This window comes from Pleuronectes platessa, chromosome 22 (genome assembly GCF_947347685.1).
Source record: "Pleuronectes platessa chromosome 22, fPlePla1.1, whole genome shotgun sequence".
Taxonomy (NCBI): Eukaryota; Metazoa; Chordata; class Actinopteri; order Pleuronectiformes; family Pleuronectidae; genus Pleuronectes; species Pleuronectes platessa.
In genome coordinates, this window is record NC_070647.1 from 13,863,310 (window position 1) to 13,878,452 (window position 15,143).

General features: G+C 44.5%; 1 protein-coding gene across 1 annotated transcript in view; it reads left to right on the top strand.

Annotated features, from left to right (window-relative positions):
- iqsec3a (IQ motif and Sec7 domain ArfGEF 3a) overlaps positions 1-15,143 on the top strand; it is an 80,836-nt gene that overhangs the window by 40,588 nt on the left and 25,105 nt on the right. The window contains exons 3-4 of the mRNA XM_053415038.1: positions 432-1,125; positions 8,158-9,428. Coding sequence (XP_053271013.1) covers positions 432-1,125; positions 8,158-9,428 — 1,965 coding nt within the window. The remainder of the gene's footprint in view (positions 1-431; positions 1,126-8,157; positions 9,429-15,143) is intronic.

A 15,143-nucleotide genomic window follows, 5' to 3' on the forward strand; every position in this document is an offset into this window, starting at 1 on the left:
AGCACATATGGTCTGAAAGACTTGTTGTATTAGTGCATGACCGTCCCCCATGTGTGTGTGTGTGTGTGTCACAATGGGCTCTCAACCTTCTTGTTTTTTCACATTTTCCCTTCTGAAGATTCTGCTGAAATAAATAATCGCCTTTGATCTTTCATTTTTTTTTTGTCCTCACTCTCGCACACTGTGGTTTTGCTGTCCGCTGTCCTGTGTGCTGTGCATTTCCCTCGTTTCCATTGTCTGTCAGTGTGCAGACAGACGAGCGAGGCAGACAGGGCAGAGCAGGTAGACAGGTGAACTGGCCCTGCACACAGAGTGAGACATTACACAGGGTCCACTGCTGACCACTAACCCAGAGCAGCGTGGAGAAGAGGTCAGAGCTCACCACGGATGCAGCAGCAACCTCACTCTGCATTTTCTCCTCCTTTCTGCAGCGATGACCTTCCTCCAGGATCGTCTGTGGGGGAGGAAGGGAAGGGAGGAGAGGGGGAGCTGCAGAGTGAGGCCCATTCACAGCCAGAACCAGCACCGGAACCACAACCAGAACCGGAACCACAGCCACAGCTACAGCAGCAAGAGACTCGGCTACAGACTCCACCGCCACAGCCGCAGTCAGAGCCAGAGCCAGAGCCAGAACCAGAGCCGGAACCAGATCCACAGCCAGAGCAGGAGCAGGAGCCAGAACCAGAACCAGAACCAGAACCACAGCCCCAGACCCAACCCGAAATCAAACCTCAGCCTCAACCCGAACCAGTACCGCAGCCCACACCAGAGCCTGAGCCTCAGCCTCAAGTTGAGACTCCGATCGAAGAAGCCGTGTGGGACGCACCTGAATCCCCTTCGCCGTGCGGAGAGGTGCAGCCAGCAGGGGAGCAAGAGGACCAGAAGTTGGAAGACTTTGCCGAAGCGAAGAGAAAGCAAGAGTCAGAGGTCGAATGGCGTGAGGGCGAGGCAGCTCAGGAGCAAGAAGCGGAGGAAGAGGAAGGGGGAGGCGCTAAAGGAGGTGGGGCGGCCAGGAGGGCCAGCCTGCACCACACGGCCTCGCCCATGAGGGTGCAGCGCAATGGCGCCGGCTCGCACACGGCCACCTCGGACTATGAGCTCTCGCTTGACCTCAAAAACAAGCAGGTAGGGTTGTGTTGGGGGTTGGGGGAGGGGCGGAGTGTACAGTTACCTGGCTTGTGTGTTTTGTGCGTCTTGTGGTCCGACATGTTCGTTGAGATTTGTGGATCAGGAGGAGGTTTGGTGTGGAGGAAAAATTGTTGCTGATTTTTTTTTAGTAGTATTGATCCTTATTGGCTCTTTCTGACGACCCAAACTGTGTAAATCCTTTTCATCATCATCATTAACCAGCATTTTCATAACTGCCATGTCATCATTTCATCAACATTCTTCACCTGGTTGCGTCTTTCATTAAAGTTGGATTGTGAATGTGCGTGTCCGGCAACTTCATTTAAATTGGTATTTTTAAAGCTGTGCTGCAATTTTTTTCTGAGATTTAGAGAAACTCGTGTTCATCAGGGTTCTGTTTTAGCGATGATGCATATTTACACGTACACACAAGGTCCTTTGAAGGCACTGTACAAACAAACTGCTTCTGTGTCTGCATGTCTTTGGTTTGCTGCTGGACGGTGAAACGCATGTGACTGTTTACTTTGTCTGAAACTGATGTGTCCCACGACCTGTGACTGTATCGTGTACACGTGTCTCCCATGTTCTCACGTCTGTGTTCTTCATCAGGGGCTCGGGAATCATCTGCATTGCATTGTGGTCTCCATACCGAGAACCATTCACCCTTCGCCATCCATTTTCATTGTCATCCATTTAACTGACATCCTCCAGTCGGTGGATCGACGACCAGGTAAGGCAGCGGAGCTCGGGTCCAATGTGCCGGGCTCCTCATGTGGCCCCCGGGTCAGTTCACTGGGACTGGAACCAAGACTTTTACGAAGGTTAAATGTCATGTAATAGATTAGAATCTAATAGAATCATTAGATCACCGGTTTAAAGGGGCAGTGCAGTGAATTTACACTTTCATTACACTCATCTCATCACAAGGGGGGGGGGGGGGGGGTGCATTAGTGGATGGGAAATGGACAGAGTACAAGTACATGTTTTTCCCCCCAAAATTGTCACTTTAGGTGGTTCTTTTCACAATAATGTTTGTTCAAGTGTTACTTTTTTTGAGTACTTTGGGTTTTAATTAGTTTTTAGACTCCACAAAATTAAGTCAAACGTCATAATTGGCAGCGTAGACTGACTTGTGATTGGTCGAGAGCGTCCATCAACAGGACCCTGCTACCACTGCTCTGTCCTCTGATTCCTTCTGCACAGACTCTGGCTTCAAATGTGCGAGATGTTCGATTGTTTGTATCTGGAATAGTTTGGCTTCATTTCTGCATAGTGGGAATAAGTGGAGACGTGTCGACCACTTTTATATACAGTCCATGATCCGCCTCTGGTGCTTCGATTTCGAGTTCCACACTTTTATGAAACAGCAGCAATAAGACCCCTAGATTAATTTCCCAAAGGTCCAATGCACAACCTTTGCAGATTCCGGCTCCTCAACTTTATTGATTTGTCTGGTTTGAAAGGCTGCAAATGAAATATGTAGAATAAAGTTTGGTTTTTCGGACAAACAAATTGAGCTCTGAAAGTTTGCACTCTTTGATGACAGTTAATAAATGCAGTTTTAAATACTCCAGGTTTATGTACGAGGGAGGTGGTTGTTTTACATCAACCCGTCAAATCCTGTTTTGCTCAGGTTGGACTTCACTTCCTCACTCGTCACTTCCCCAAGGTTCTTTTAACTACACTCTTTTAATCTCAAGTCCCAAAGTCCCCCCCTTCCCCCTCACTCGTTCACTATCTCCCTGTCAACAATGCTGGAGATACACAATCAGCTGGATCGATCTTCCGGCCATCAGCTGGGGATGCAGGGTCTTGATGGATCTACAGATCAATGTCGGGGTAATTGGATCCGCGGGGCGATACCTTGATTGCTGGGCGAGGACCTCATGACGAAGAGCTTCGGCTTGAACTCGCCTCAACTTGGTTTAAAATTTGGATAATTGTTAAGTTTTGAATAACGTTTTAAAGCAGAAAAGCTGGTGAATATTTGCATTCACGTTTTTTCGCCCTCGTGCCGCAGGGAAAGTGTTTTACATAACATTAATATGTATTTCTGCATTTCTGGAGTTCAGCTGAATGCATTAACGCTGTCACAGCAAATATGTTTAGGTGGTTCTCCTTCCTGTAGAAGGTGTCGCCTCCTCTGTTGAACTTGTGAACTGTGTGAAACGGCCATGACACAGTCTTTGAGGAATATAACAATCATAATTATAAAGCAGGGACTAGCAGCCAGTTTATAATTTCAAATAATTAAACATGAAATCAGAAGAAACACACTATTGAATAAAACTTCTGAAACATTTATTTATATGATCCCTTATCAGCAAATTGTTAGTATGCTCAAGATCCCAAATTTATTGTCCTAACAAGGCCCAAGACTTTACCCAGAATAAGATTTCAGAAAAATAGAAAGCATTGCATAAAAAGGAGTAAAAGACCTTTTGCTATTAACAAATATTAAATACGAAATATAAAGTGCTAAGGACCTGCTCAGCTCAGTGATTCCTCAAGTTCCTACTTAAATGAATCAGAGTTTCACAGACTTATTTTCTAGCTGCAATTTGATTTAAAGTCTCAAAACCCAAGCAGCACATCAGTGTGTGTTTTCCCCGTTTATGTAACACCCACAAATTTGCTCTTCATCAGTCGCTTCGTCAGTCGCGCTGTAATTGCCACTAATCTCTGCTTGAATAGTTTAGATGCCCGTGAATCAAAGGGCATCTTTCTCCTCAGCAGTGAAAAGTTAAATCTGACAGCTTGAATTTACCCATAATTGCACTGAAATGTGCGAGTGACGTGGGAGAGATACCAAACAGGGAACGGGTCAGGGTCAGATCTGTGTTTCTCGCACACATTAAGAGGCTCAATGTGTTTTAGTCACTTATTTAAAACTGCTAATGCAAAAAAAAGGCACAAAGAGCAGATTTCATCACATTGTTCTGTGGGTTGCTCCTAAAAACAGTACAAATCTTAATTTTTCTGTTTGTTTGAATGACATCGCTCATTATAATTGTATTTTCTTTCATGAATACAACTTCCTTCTGCGTCAGAATCCATCTCCAACCAACCACTGACCCTTCACGGTCACCGACTTTGGTCACGGATGTATCGGCTGAACGGATTCCACAATTGTCCTCCTCGTTCTGTAATACAGTCAGCGTTAGTCGTGTCCCAGTTCTGCTCTTATATAATCATCTCATTAATCATGCAGATGTTTCTGTGCACTGAGAAAGTGTGCACGAGCATGAACGCTGATAATTGCAGCTTTGCATCTTGCCCCCGTGTTTCTGCAGCATGAGAGATTTGCTCTTTTTACCGTGCTGCACATTTTAAAGAGGTGGAAACCCTGTGAATCAGGATTTTAATCTGGATCTATTAATTGCAAGTCGTAACAATTTTAATCTCAATATGGCTGTGTCTATCAGTCCCACGAATTTTGGACAGAGCCATGCTAATTGGCTAAAATAGCTGTTTATTACTGAGTGTGCTGGGGTATAGATCCTCCCATCATTTAAATTGTAGTTCCACACGTTGCTGTTTGACTTATTTACAAATCTACCTATAGCTCGTAAATAGAGAAATACTTAAATAATCTAAATCTGAATTTATTGGCGGAGGTGAAATTAAGAGCTTCACATCTAGTGTTATAGTAGTATAAACTCAAATTTCCATATAATAACTCCCTCTGACTTCAGGGGGTTTAGAGACTGGTGGGTTTTATTTCCCAGCTCCCTTCCCTCATTCAAACGGGGAACATGGGGAGGTCAGTGTGGTGCTAATCTGCCTGTCAAACTCGATTTAGAGACCCTGGTGGAACAGAGCCTCGCCATCACGGCGTCTCTGTCAAACCACTGTGTCTCTGGAATAATCTTGCTCCATCAGCGCTTAGTGAAGTAATCAGCGTTGGAAGTGACAGTTGGCTAATGGGGGGGGCTGCCACTCTAGGCATGGACTTGCATCCCCACAGAGTTAAATCGTCTTGTTTTTCTTCAGTGCTCTGCTGATAGAAGTTTTTGATGTTTGTTTGTCCTTCCCTTTTTATACAGTTGTCAAGTGTGTTGGTATCAGACATCAATCTAACGATTCTAATTTGGCCATAAGTATCTCAGTAAACAGCATCGTCATTGTAATAGTCACGTTTTAGGACAGTTGATTATAAATTAGTCAATTTTCGCTCCATCCATTTGTTTTTTCATCCACGATCAGATTTCTTCGACGTGTTAATTATTCAAATTGTGTAATAACCCACAAAATCCATCATTTAGAAAAAATGATAGTCGGTGGCTGCCTAGTAAACTTAGGAGCATTTAGCTGCTGTAGAGCCAGGCTTTTACTGGACTTATATTTTCATGGAAATTAAATGAAAAGTAACGTTGCTCTATATCAACTTAAGACACCATAAAATCTAACTTTTGTGTTATTATTTTGTTTCATCTGACCCCAAATGGCCCCCAAAACTTGTTTTAAAGGTTTAAAACTTGTACAGAGGAAAGAACCATGTTGTGTTGCATTAATAGATCCAATGCATAATGTAAAAATGTGAAAATATACAGTTGATGATAAATAATGACCACATTAGAAGCTGTCATTGTTACCATTAAGATGTTTAACTACCACAAATCTCTTGCTCCACCGCAGTCCTTGCTGGCCTGGCTTCAAATCCTGTTTGCTTTCCTAACTTTCTTTTTATCCTTCTTTCCTCCGTCCGTCACGCCCCAGCTCGTAACGGTGGCCGCAATTCCACCTGAACTGCAAAGTGTATCAGATACAAACTCCGATAAAGAAAGCAACGTGACCCAAATGCTTTATTCATCATGCCCGACCCGCCTTACACAAAAGCCGAAACGAGCTCACCCGCCACATTTAATCAAACGCTGCCTCGCTGACGCCCCTTTCCTGCGTCCAAGGGCACCTCTGCGGCGAAACCCTTTGCTAAATTTGCTTTGATGAAGAGGGACACCTTTCTGAGGAATGAGGACAATCACATTACCTTGTGTGCCTGTCTTTAAAAGACTAGGAAGCTAAAATCAAAGTCGATTTTGGTGCAGCAGTCGGGCTAACCTTGAGTAAACACGGTGAAGCCACAGAACAATCCAGTCTAAAAAGTAATGAGTACTCAGACAGAGTTCAACCAGTCTACTGAGAAGTGCCCACCAGCAGATACAGTACATCTCCAAACCAAGGCTCCTCTATTCAGGGAAACTACCTTAATATTCTCAGTATGTCTCACTTTGCTCACAGAGGCTCTGCAGTGAAATGTAAATGGAGCAGATAAGATGGATATTCAGTGTCGTTCCACTTTTTCCTAAGAGCTTTGTGTGGGATTTCATTCCTCTAATGACAATCAGAGGGGCGGCATCTTGTTGAAGCCGCCGCTTATCACAAATGGCCTTACGGCCTATCAGTGGCTCTCTGCAGAAGTCCGTCTGAGGTGGCTGGGTGACTTTGTCTGAGACTAAAGTGAAAAAAGATTAGCGGTTTGAAAGTCACATTTTGAATCCTCCGTGGGCGCAGGAACCATTCGCTCAATTGCTTTAGAATACACAGGACGGGTATTTTACTTGGACCAAATTAATCCTCGTGTACAGTTCACCCTGACACAAGAAGCCAGCTCAAATTCTTAAGTTAACACGGAGGGAGGGGAGCAACAAGGATTTTCTATTTCCTCAAATTTGGCACGCTATTTTTAATTTGCATTCCCGAGCAGCATATTTAGAACATGTACCTCTTTTCATGTCGGTGAAATGACAGAACGGGGTACCTCTATTCTTTCGGAGCTCAAACCTCCTCCACACTTGTGCACTTGATAGAGTTAGAAGAGAAACCGAATTATATTCATTGATTTAGCCCGAATGAAAAGGATTTCAAAGTGACTCGAGGAGATAAGCGCTTTCTGGGCACTTCCAAAGATACCCACACCCTGATTGTTCTGGGAAACTCAATGAGGTTTCATCTCGTGTTTGAGCCGCAGCCAGATGAGGACGGCTATATTACACCTCTATCTGTTTCCCACAGCATTCAAGCAATTTTTCACAGGCAAGATTAATGGCTTGTTCAGTTTCAGACGATTTCGAGTTGCGTGGAGGAGCTCACCGTGGAATTCGCAGAGATTATGAGTTCTATTTGCAGAGGAAATGAAAAGTTTGTCCAACTGCCATGAGTCAGCCTTTACTACTGTGCTCCCTCCTTTAAACTGTGGCATTGACCAGACTGTATATAGTTCCAGTGCAAACATCACAAGACAAGCTTGTAGAATACAATTACAGAACCATCTGAGAATATTGTTATTTGAGTTCCTGGACTTTAATATCTGAACTGGGCCTGCTCCTCTCGGAAATTGGATTTTACAAACGCCTCCATATCCAGTAAACTGCATTTATTTTCTCCTTTCCACAACAATTACCCCATTTCATATTAACCCCATTCATTCCACCTACACTGCTATTCCAATCATACATGATGTTCATTTTTCACTCACCCCAGGTATCGACAGGAGAATAAACATGGCATGCACAAGCCCCTTTAACACATATAACCCATAGTAGGGCTAGGATCTATATGACTTTCGTCTCATCTCGTGTTGTGTGTGAGCTGCGTGTGAGCGAATGAGACAAACACAAAGTAAACTTCAAGTCCTGTCGCCTATGTGTCCTAATAACTTCTGATTAGTGTTTATTGTTAACATGTACTGTGAGCGCAGGTCAGCGGGGGAGTGGGGAGGGAGGACATGTAGCAGGGATTAACCGACATGAGCAAAACTCTAGTTTATCCAGGTTTTTTTGGGAATCACAAGGAAAGAGATCTGTGACTATGGGAATGTTTAATAATCCATATTTGTGTATCTTGCGTTTGTTCTGAAATCTCTTATCAATACACAGCCAGACCTGTCAGATATGATTGAGGTCAAATAGTAAATATTTTTAACAGTAATCGCAAAATGCCTTAAAGATTATAGGCTGTTATCTCTTTTTTGTAAATTCCCTAAATTGCATTAATTCCCTTCATGTGCTTTTGTCCTGTGTTTTCTAGATCGAAATGTTAGAGCACAAATACGGTGGACACCTCATCTCCCGCCGTGCCGCCTGCAAGATCCAGACTGCCTTCCGCCAGTACCAGCTCAGCAAGAACTTCGAGAAGATCCGCAACTCACTGCTGGAAAGTCGCCTGCCTCGACGAATCTCCCTGCGCAAGGTCCGTGTGCAAAACACGGAGGGTTTCTCTGCTGAACGGGCCCTGGCAGAAGGCTGCAACTTGGCAGGCATCCCATTGGTGCGCTCGCCATCTCTGCCTGCCACGGTTGGTGGCACCCTGACGGACCTGGAAGACTCCTTCACTGAACAAGTCCAGTCGCTGGCAAAGTCCATAGATGATGCACTCAGCAACTGGAGCCTGAAGACCATGTGTTCACTGCAGGAAGGCGGCACCTATCAATTCACTGCCGACTCTTTCACTAGAGCAGCAGCAGCTGCTGCTGCAGGGGTGGGAGGTGTGGGAGGCGTGGGAGAAGGAGATGGTGTGGGAGAGCCAGAGATTCATCAAGTCCCTGTGGACCCAAGTGACCTGTCAAGGAGTGCAAGCAAGCTGATGATGGCATTCCGAGATGTGACGGTGAAAATCGACAGCCAGAACTTCAGCGTTTCATCTTCAGTGATGGAATCGTCCACTTCTGTCACACTGGGCAGCTGCGTCCAGCAGGAAGGAAACTTCACCACTGTCACAACCGCTACCACAACAACAAACTCCACACCAGTCTCTGCTCCTTTTCAAGAACCCCCTCCTCCTCCTGCAGAGGTCCCAGCTGAGCCTATAGATCCCCCACCGCCCCCTCAAGAACCCCCACCACCCCCAGAATCAGAGACAGAAGTAGGCGAGCAGGATATTGAATTCCCTGCTCCTCCTCCGAGTGAGGAAGAGCTAGGGGAGGATGAGCCACTTCCCCTTACTCCTCTTGAAAAGATGGCCGCCACGCAAAGGCCGGAGAATATTGTGGTGGTGGCACCACCACCCACAGAATCCCCTCGGGGCCCTCCACCACAGAGCTCTCCTGTGTTGGAGCCACTGGGGGTCAATAGATGTGGCTCTGAGATGGCAGATAACAGCTCGGAGCAGATGAGCAGCAGCAGCACGTCCACAGAGGCACGCTCCACATCGGAAGCCTCATCCAAGGAGGCCCTGCAGGCGATGATCCTCAGCCTGCCACGCTACCACTGTGAGAACCCTGCCAGCTGCAAATCACCCACGTTGTCCACTGACGTCATGCGGAAACGCCTCTACCGCATCGGCCTCAACCTCTTCAATGTGTGAGTGGCCACTGCATTTTCATTCTTATGCGTTTATACGATTCTGATTGAAGCCATTCTGTTTGTTGTCATCAGTGCTGAAACACTGTTAACCGTTTGGCTATGAAATTGAACAAATCCATATCTCTTCATACAGACACAGATGAAGAGATACAGTTTTGCTGCACATTCAAGTTGAAAGAGCGTTTATATATTAGAATGAACAGAATACTGTTTGTCCTATTTGATGTATGACACTGTCAGTTGTTCTATCTATATCCTCTAAGTGTACCTAAAGTTTTAACGGGGACCAATGGGCTCAAAAGAGCAAAGAAAAGCACTTTCCTCACACGTCCCCGATGTGCGGAACAGAATGGAGCCAGGGTCCCTATCTGTAAATCTAAGGAGTCTTCTTTTTTTCTCAGAGAGACAAATCAGCACAGAGGCTAAAAGACGATGAATCATTGAGACAGGGGGACCGAGTGAGGAGGAAAGGGATAAAATGAAGGAAATGTGACCCGGCTGAGAGCAAGGGGGATCATGATAACCTAATATGGGCAGTTACACTCCCAGTCAATGGTTGAATTGACAGTTACGGCCTATTGCGTCACCTGTTGAGCTTTTTAATGCAGGATAATGATAATACAGGCAGGTTTGCGATGCTAGAGTCAAACAACAGAACTTTACAGAGGTTGAAATTAATTTTCTTGAATCAAATGTCAAAATCTGTTAAGGGAACTGAACAAGTCATATGCAATTCCATCTTGCAACCTACATGGCGAAGGATCTGCTGGTAATGTTTGCTACAAGATACAATAGGACACCTTCACAGTCTATATGCCACAGGAAGCTGGAACTATTTTAGCGGCACACAAAAGGACAACAGCTCGACGGGCTCTGCATGTGTAACTACAGATGCTCAGCTTGGATAAACATTTTAATGAGAGCTCGACAGATTATTTGACATTTGTGTCAGGGGGGGGTCACGTCTCTATTGTCGGCTCAAATGTCAACTTCTTGATGTAAAACTGATACGAGCATCTCTCGCGTTCCGACCGCTGCTCCGGCTGCCTGCTGCGTTTTCCCCCTCTGGGTTTCAGGAATGCGTCAGTTAGCCGAGGACAAAAAAAACAAACATGTTTTCTGTTTTGAGAAGCGGCTTGTTTGTGTTTGCCGGTTTGCAGCTCCTCAGTCATTGTGTATTCAGCTCCCCTCGCTGCCTAGTGAAGAGTGACAAAGTCAAAACCAGATAAAAACTTCCCAGAGACACTCTGCAGACAGGTGACTGGTGGTTACAAGGCAGCAAGAGGCAAGAGACTGGGTTGCCATGGTGACGGCGGAGGACGAGGCCAGTGCCGACTGAATCTGATGATTTGAATCCTAGACATGTTTTAAAGTATTGAAGCAGAAATATTGGTTTTGAATTATGACCTCCAGTAAGTCCTTCATTGACATAATCAATTATGGATGTGGGGAAGAACTTAAAAAAACATTTTCTCACATGTCTTATAATCACCCAAACCCTGAATAACCCTTCTTACAATTCTGATCACAAGGTTTTAATATAAATTAGCAAATGTTATAATATTTCATTTCTTTTTAAGTTTGTCAAACACAGGCTAAATATATTTTGCAGTGCAGAAGTGTAAACACATAGCTACGAGGCAAATGGCAAAAAATAAATGGAATTATTAAATAGAGATATTTACCATATGCTCTATTAGCTTTTCCCCCAGAGCATACCCTGAAGGACATGAACACCCCACGTACTCAAATAAATGAACCAGACTCCCTCAGATACATCACAAGTTGAGCTCAACCACTGCTGGACTGGTTCGGCATCAATTAGTCAGAATACATTAGGGGTAAATCTAAAAAATATAATAATGGCAATGATCCAGAAGGCCTCAAATTCTCATTAGTCACTCTGCTGCGAGTCGTGAATGTAATTAAAATGCAGCGTGTGAGCCGGCACCTTGGGAACTGGGATGAAAAATATGTGAGCAGTTCAATCCAAGCATTTTTTCTCTTTTTTTTTTACACACATCAACCATTTGGGTGAAAGCCGCCTTTGCTTTCCAAAATAATCTTGGAGTGAGGGCAGATACATTGCATTCCATTAGCTGCAGAACAATGGCAAGATCTTCTGTTGAGATAAGGCTCCAATTAAGCCATTTCACTCAAATTTGGGAAGCCGGAGCTCATAAACACAAACGATCTTTGCGCTCGTTGCCAGGCTCTGCAGCGCTGTAATAGTGCACGATAAAGCCGATTAACTTTGACTCAATGCTGGAGCGTGACACTGGAGACAAGGGGAAGCAGGAACAGGCTGTTCATGGGGTGGAGGGAGGATGTAGAGAAATCACAATCGGAAATTGGCAATGAAGAGAATATGGAGGAATTAAAGTTGAACGTTAAAGATGTGAAGAAGAGTTGTCAAGTTGCAGCTGAAATTTGAGTATGTATATTTGGATGGAATTCAGTCTTTAATTACAAAAGTTTGCAAGCCTTATCAATAGTCAATAGGAAGAATCATGAAGACAGTAAACTTCTCTTGTAGTTGCAATAAAAACAGTATTTTACATATTTCCTGAAAGTTTAATTGGTCATCGTAAATATGATCACTTTGATAGTGTCAGTCATACAGTAAAGATGGATGACATGACAGCAGTTAATGTATCTCTATCCCCACCTGTTGGACGGCTGCAGCATAGGTCTTAAATCACGCCTCCCCCATGTTAATAACTGGGACATGGACCAAAATACAAACCCCCCCAAAGAAATCTGTAAATTGTTCCAAAAAGTTTGGTTATAGTAAGATATTTGATGCTATAAAATGGGGGTGAAACATCACGACTGGCAGCCAAGACTGACTTGTGATTGATCGAGAAGCCGTCCTCCATATTGCTACCGTCTGTGGTGTCAGCAGAGAAAGAAATCTGATCTAACGTTTATCTGTTTGTTCACATTGCATTTAAAACGCACTGCAGGTTTCCTTGATATCTCTCGAGAGGAAGTGAGGACTGTACACATTCATAACGACTGTTTGATGAGAGCTCGACGTCTGATGATGAGGGTCCGTTACTTTTAAGTGACGTATTTTTTTCTAAGTAAACCGACAGGTTTAATTGCCTTTCCTGTCTATTTGCAATCCCCTCTTCTCATTCCCCTGATCAAACAGCTTGAAAGATAAGCTGACTTTTATTAAATTGGCTACAAGGGAAGGGAGAGATAGAATGACTAAGGGAGAGCAGGAAAAAAAAGAGTGACAGAGAGATAGAGAAAAAGAGAGAGAGAGTGGGCTATGGAGCTTGAGGCTTATTAGTTCCACCAGTTCATATCCTCCCTCTAATACCTGCGCTGTTGTATCCTTTGCATCTTAAACAGGGCTGTTTGCTCTGGGCTAAAAGTTGGCTATTGCTTGATCATGCAGACAAAAAAGCTCACACACACACACACACACACACACACACACACACACACACACACACACACACACACACACACACACACACACACACACACACACACACACACACACACACACACACACACACACACACACACACACACACACACACACACACACACACACACACACACACAATCTCTCTCTCTCAGGTATTGTAGTGTGTGTGAGTGTGTCGTGCAGCAGGTGGTCTGCGCACCAGGAATGAGAGAGGAAGAGGGGAAAGTAGAATAAAGACAGGAAAAGTTAGAAATGTGTGTGTGTGTGTGTGTGTGCAAGAAAGGAAAAGTAGAGCAGTGAGTGCAAAAGCAAGGGAGAGGAACTGAAAGAGACAGAGACAGGACGGGTGTGAGGGGTCAGAGGTCGATAGAGTTTCCACCTTGAGTGTCTCTGGAATGACAATAGCTGCATCTCGATTCAGGAGCTGCTTCCTTCGGAGGCTGAATTTGAGAACCCATTGTGTCACAGCGCTGCGACTAAGCCGACCCATTTCGAAGGCTCATTCAAATGCAGCCGAACAAATTGGTCCCGTGGCTTCGACGAGTGGATCTTCCTCTCGCCAACCTACCCCAGGATTCCTTCGGTATTAAAACAGCCTTTAAAGCGACGAGACCAAAACGTCCGATGTTTAAATATCACATTAATAGTGGCGTTAAAGTTAGGGTTGGTAATCTTGGAAAAGCTAGCGCAAGCAGGCTTAACTTTTCCCTCTCATCACAGCTACGCCACAGGCTGGTAAAGAGTAGGCCTACATAGTCTACACAGCCTCGAAGACCAAATTGGGACACACATGTGAGGATGGAGTGTTTTTAGGTACGATTTCCAACAGGGAAGGGACAAAGAGGCGAGGATGTGATTCTAATGACAGATACCTGACAGGAATTTTCTTTTGTATGCACAACTCTTTCCATTTTATCACACATTCCCTTATTCTCACTCCCTTCCTTGGATATTCTATTTGAGTGGAAGCACGGATTAAACATCAGAACAACTCACGGAGGACTCATCAGTTCCCCGAACATGCGTGGAAAACGAAGCAGGATCAGAGCTGTATGAATGAAAGAGAATGTGGCATAAGAGATGCATAGGTGATGGTATAAGTCTTCACACTGAGACATCAGAGTACACACTGTGTGTCAAGGGAGGCCAATTAACAGAGTGGATCAACAAAGCCCGCTGAGCTCCTCGAGAAGGACAACATCACGTCAGGAGGAGAGCGCTCTTTAAAGAACTCATACGAGTGTGTGCTTGTTTGTGCGCACACACACACACACACACCTTCCTCTGTATTCACATTCTGCCCTCGGTGCTAAATGACCCAGTCCATAATTACAAACTCTGAAAGCCAGATGGCAAACAGAGGAAGTATTTCTAGTCTCACAGCCTTTTTTTTTATCCACATCTGTGTTTGTTAGTTAGAGAATACAGATGGTGAGACGATGCATTTATTATGGTATATGAACCAGAGAGTGAAAATAAAGATGAGCAATAACCCAGTCTCCTCCATGTTAGCAAATGGTACATGGCCCAAACTGACTGGTTTCTGTCATTTTACATTGGACTGCACTTTGGTTAACTGGTAGTTTTTAAATGTGCTTTAAAAATAAGCTTGACTCAGTAAGGTGTAAAATCCGTATGCTATGACTTGCAACTGGGAAGAGAAGTAATAAATTAATGTAGAGCTCTGGACATATTTCTGAAAACAAAGGTTGTGGAACCACTGCTCTAAAGTAAAAAACCTAAAGAGAAGGAGCCAGATCACTAAATTCTCCTCTCGGTTGCTTTCTCAGCAGAACTGAGCTTAGTTGATGGACGAGAGAAACGCTTTGCAACAGCGACTCCACATCAGTGTAATGATTCAGGGTTTTGAAGAGTCCGCAGCTACACCACACAATCGTGTTTCCTCTCCGAAGTAACACACAGGGCCGCTAACCGCCCATCAATCTTTCACTGGTTAGCTATGTAAACAGAAACGTGTGCATCTGGAGATATGGGCAACACGCAGCGCTGACAGCTGGGCTCCTGTAAGGGCCATAAAACACAGCTCTAAAAGGCACGGACATTGCACATCTGTCCGCTGCCACTGAAATGGATGGCATATATCCACCAATGCTTTATTTCATATGATTGTCTGATTAGGACAGAGTTGTCCTGCACCAAGCATCTAAACCTGTCTATCCTATATCTCATGCATCATCCCCCCTTCCTTTCTCTCCTCGGTCCACTTCTAATTACAAATAATAGCCGCCATCTGTTTTTTGGGGCAA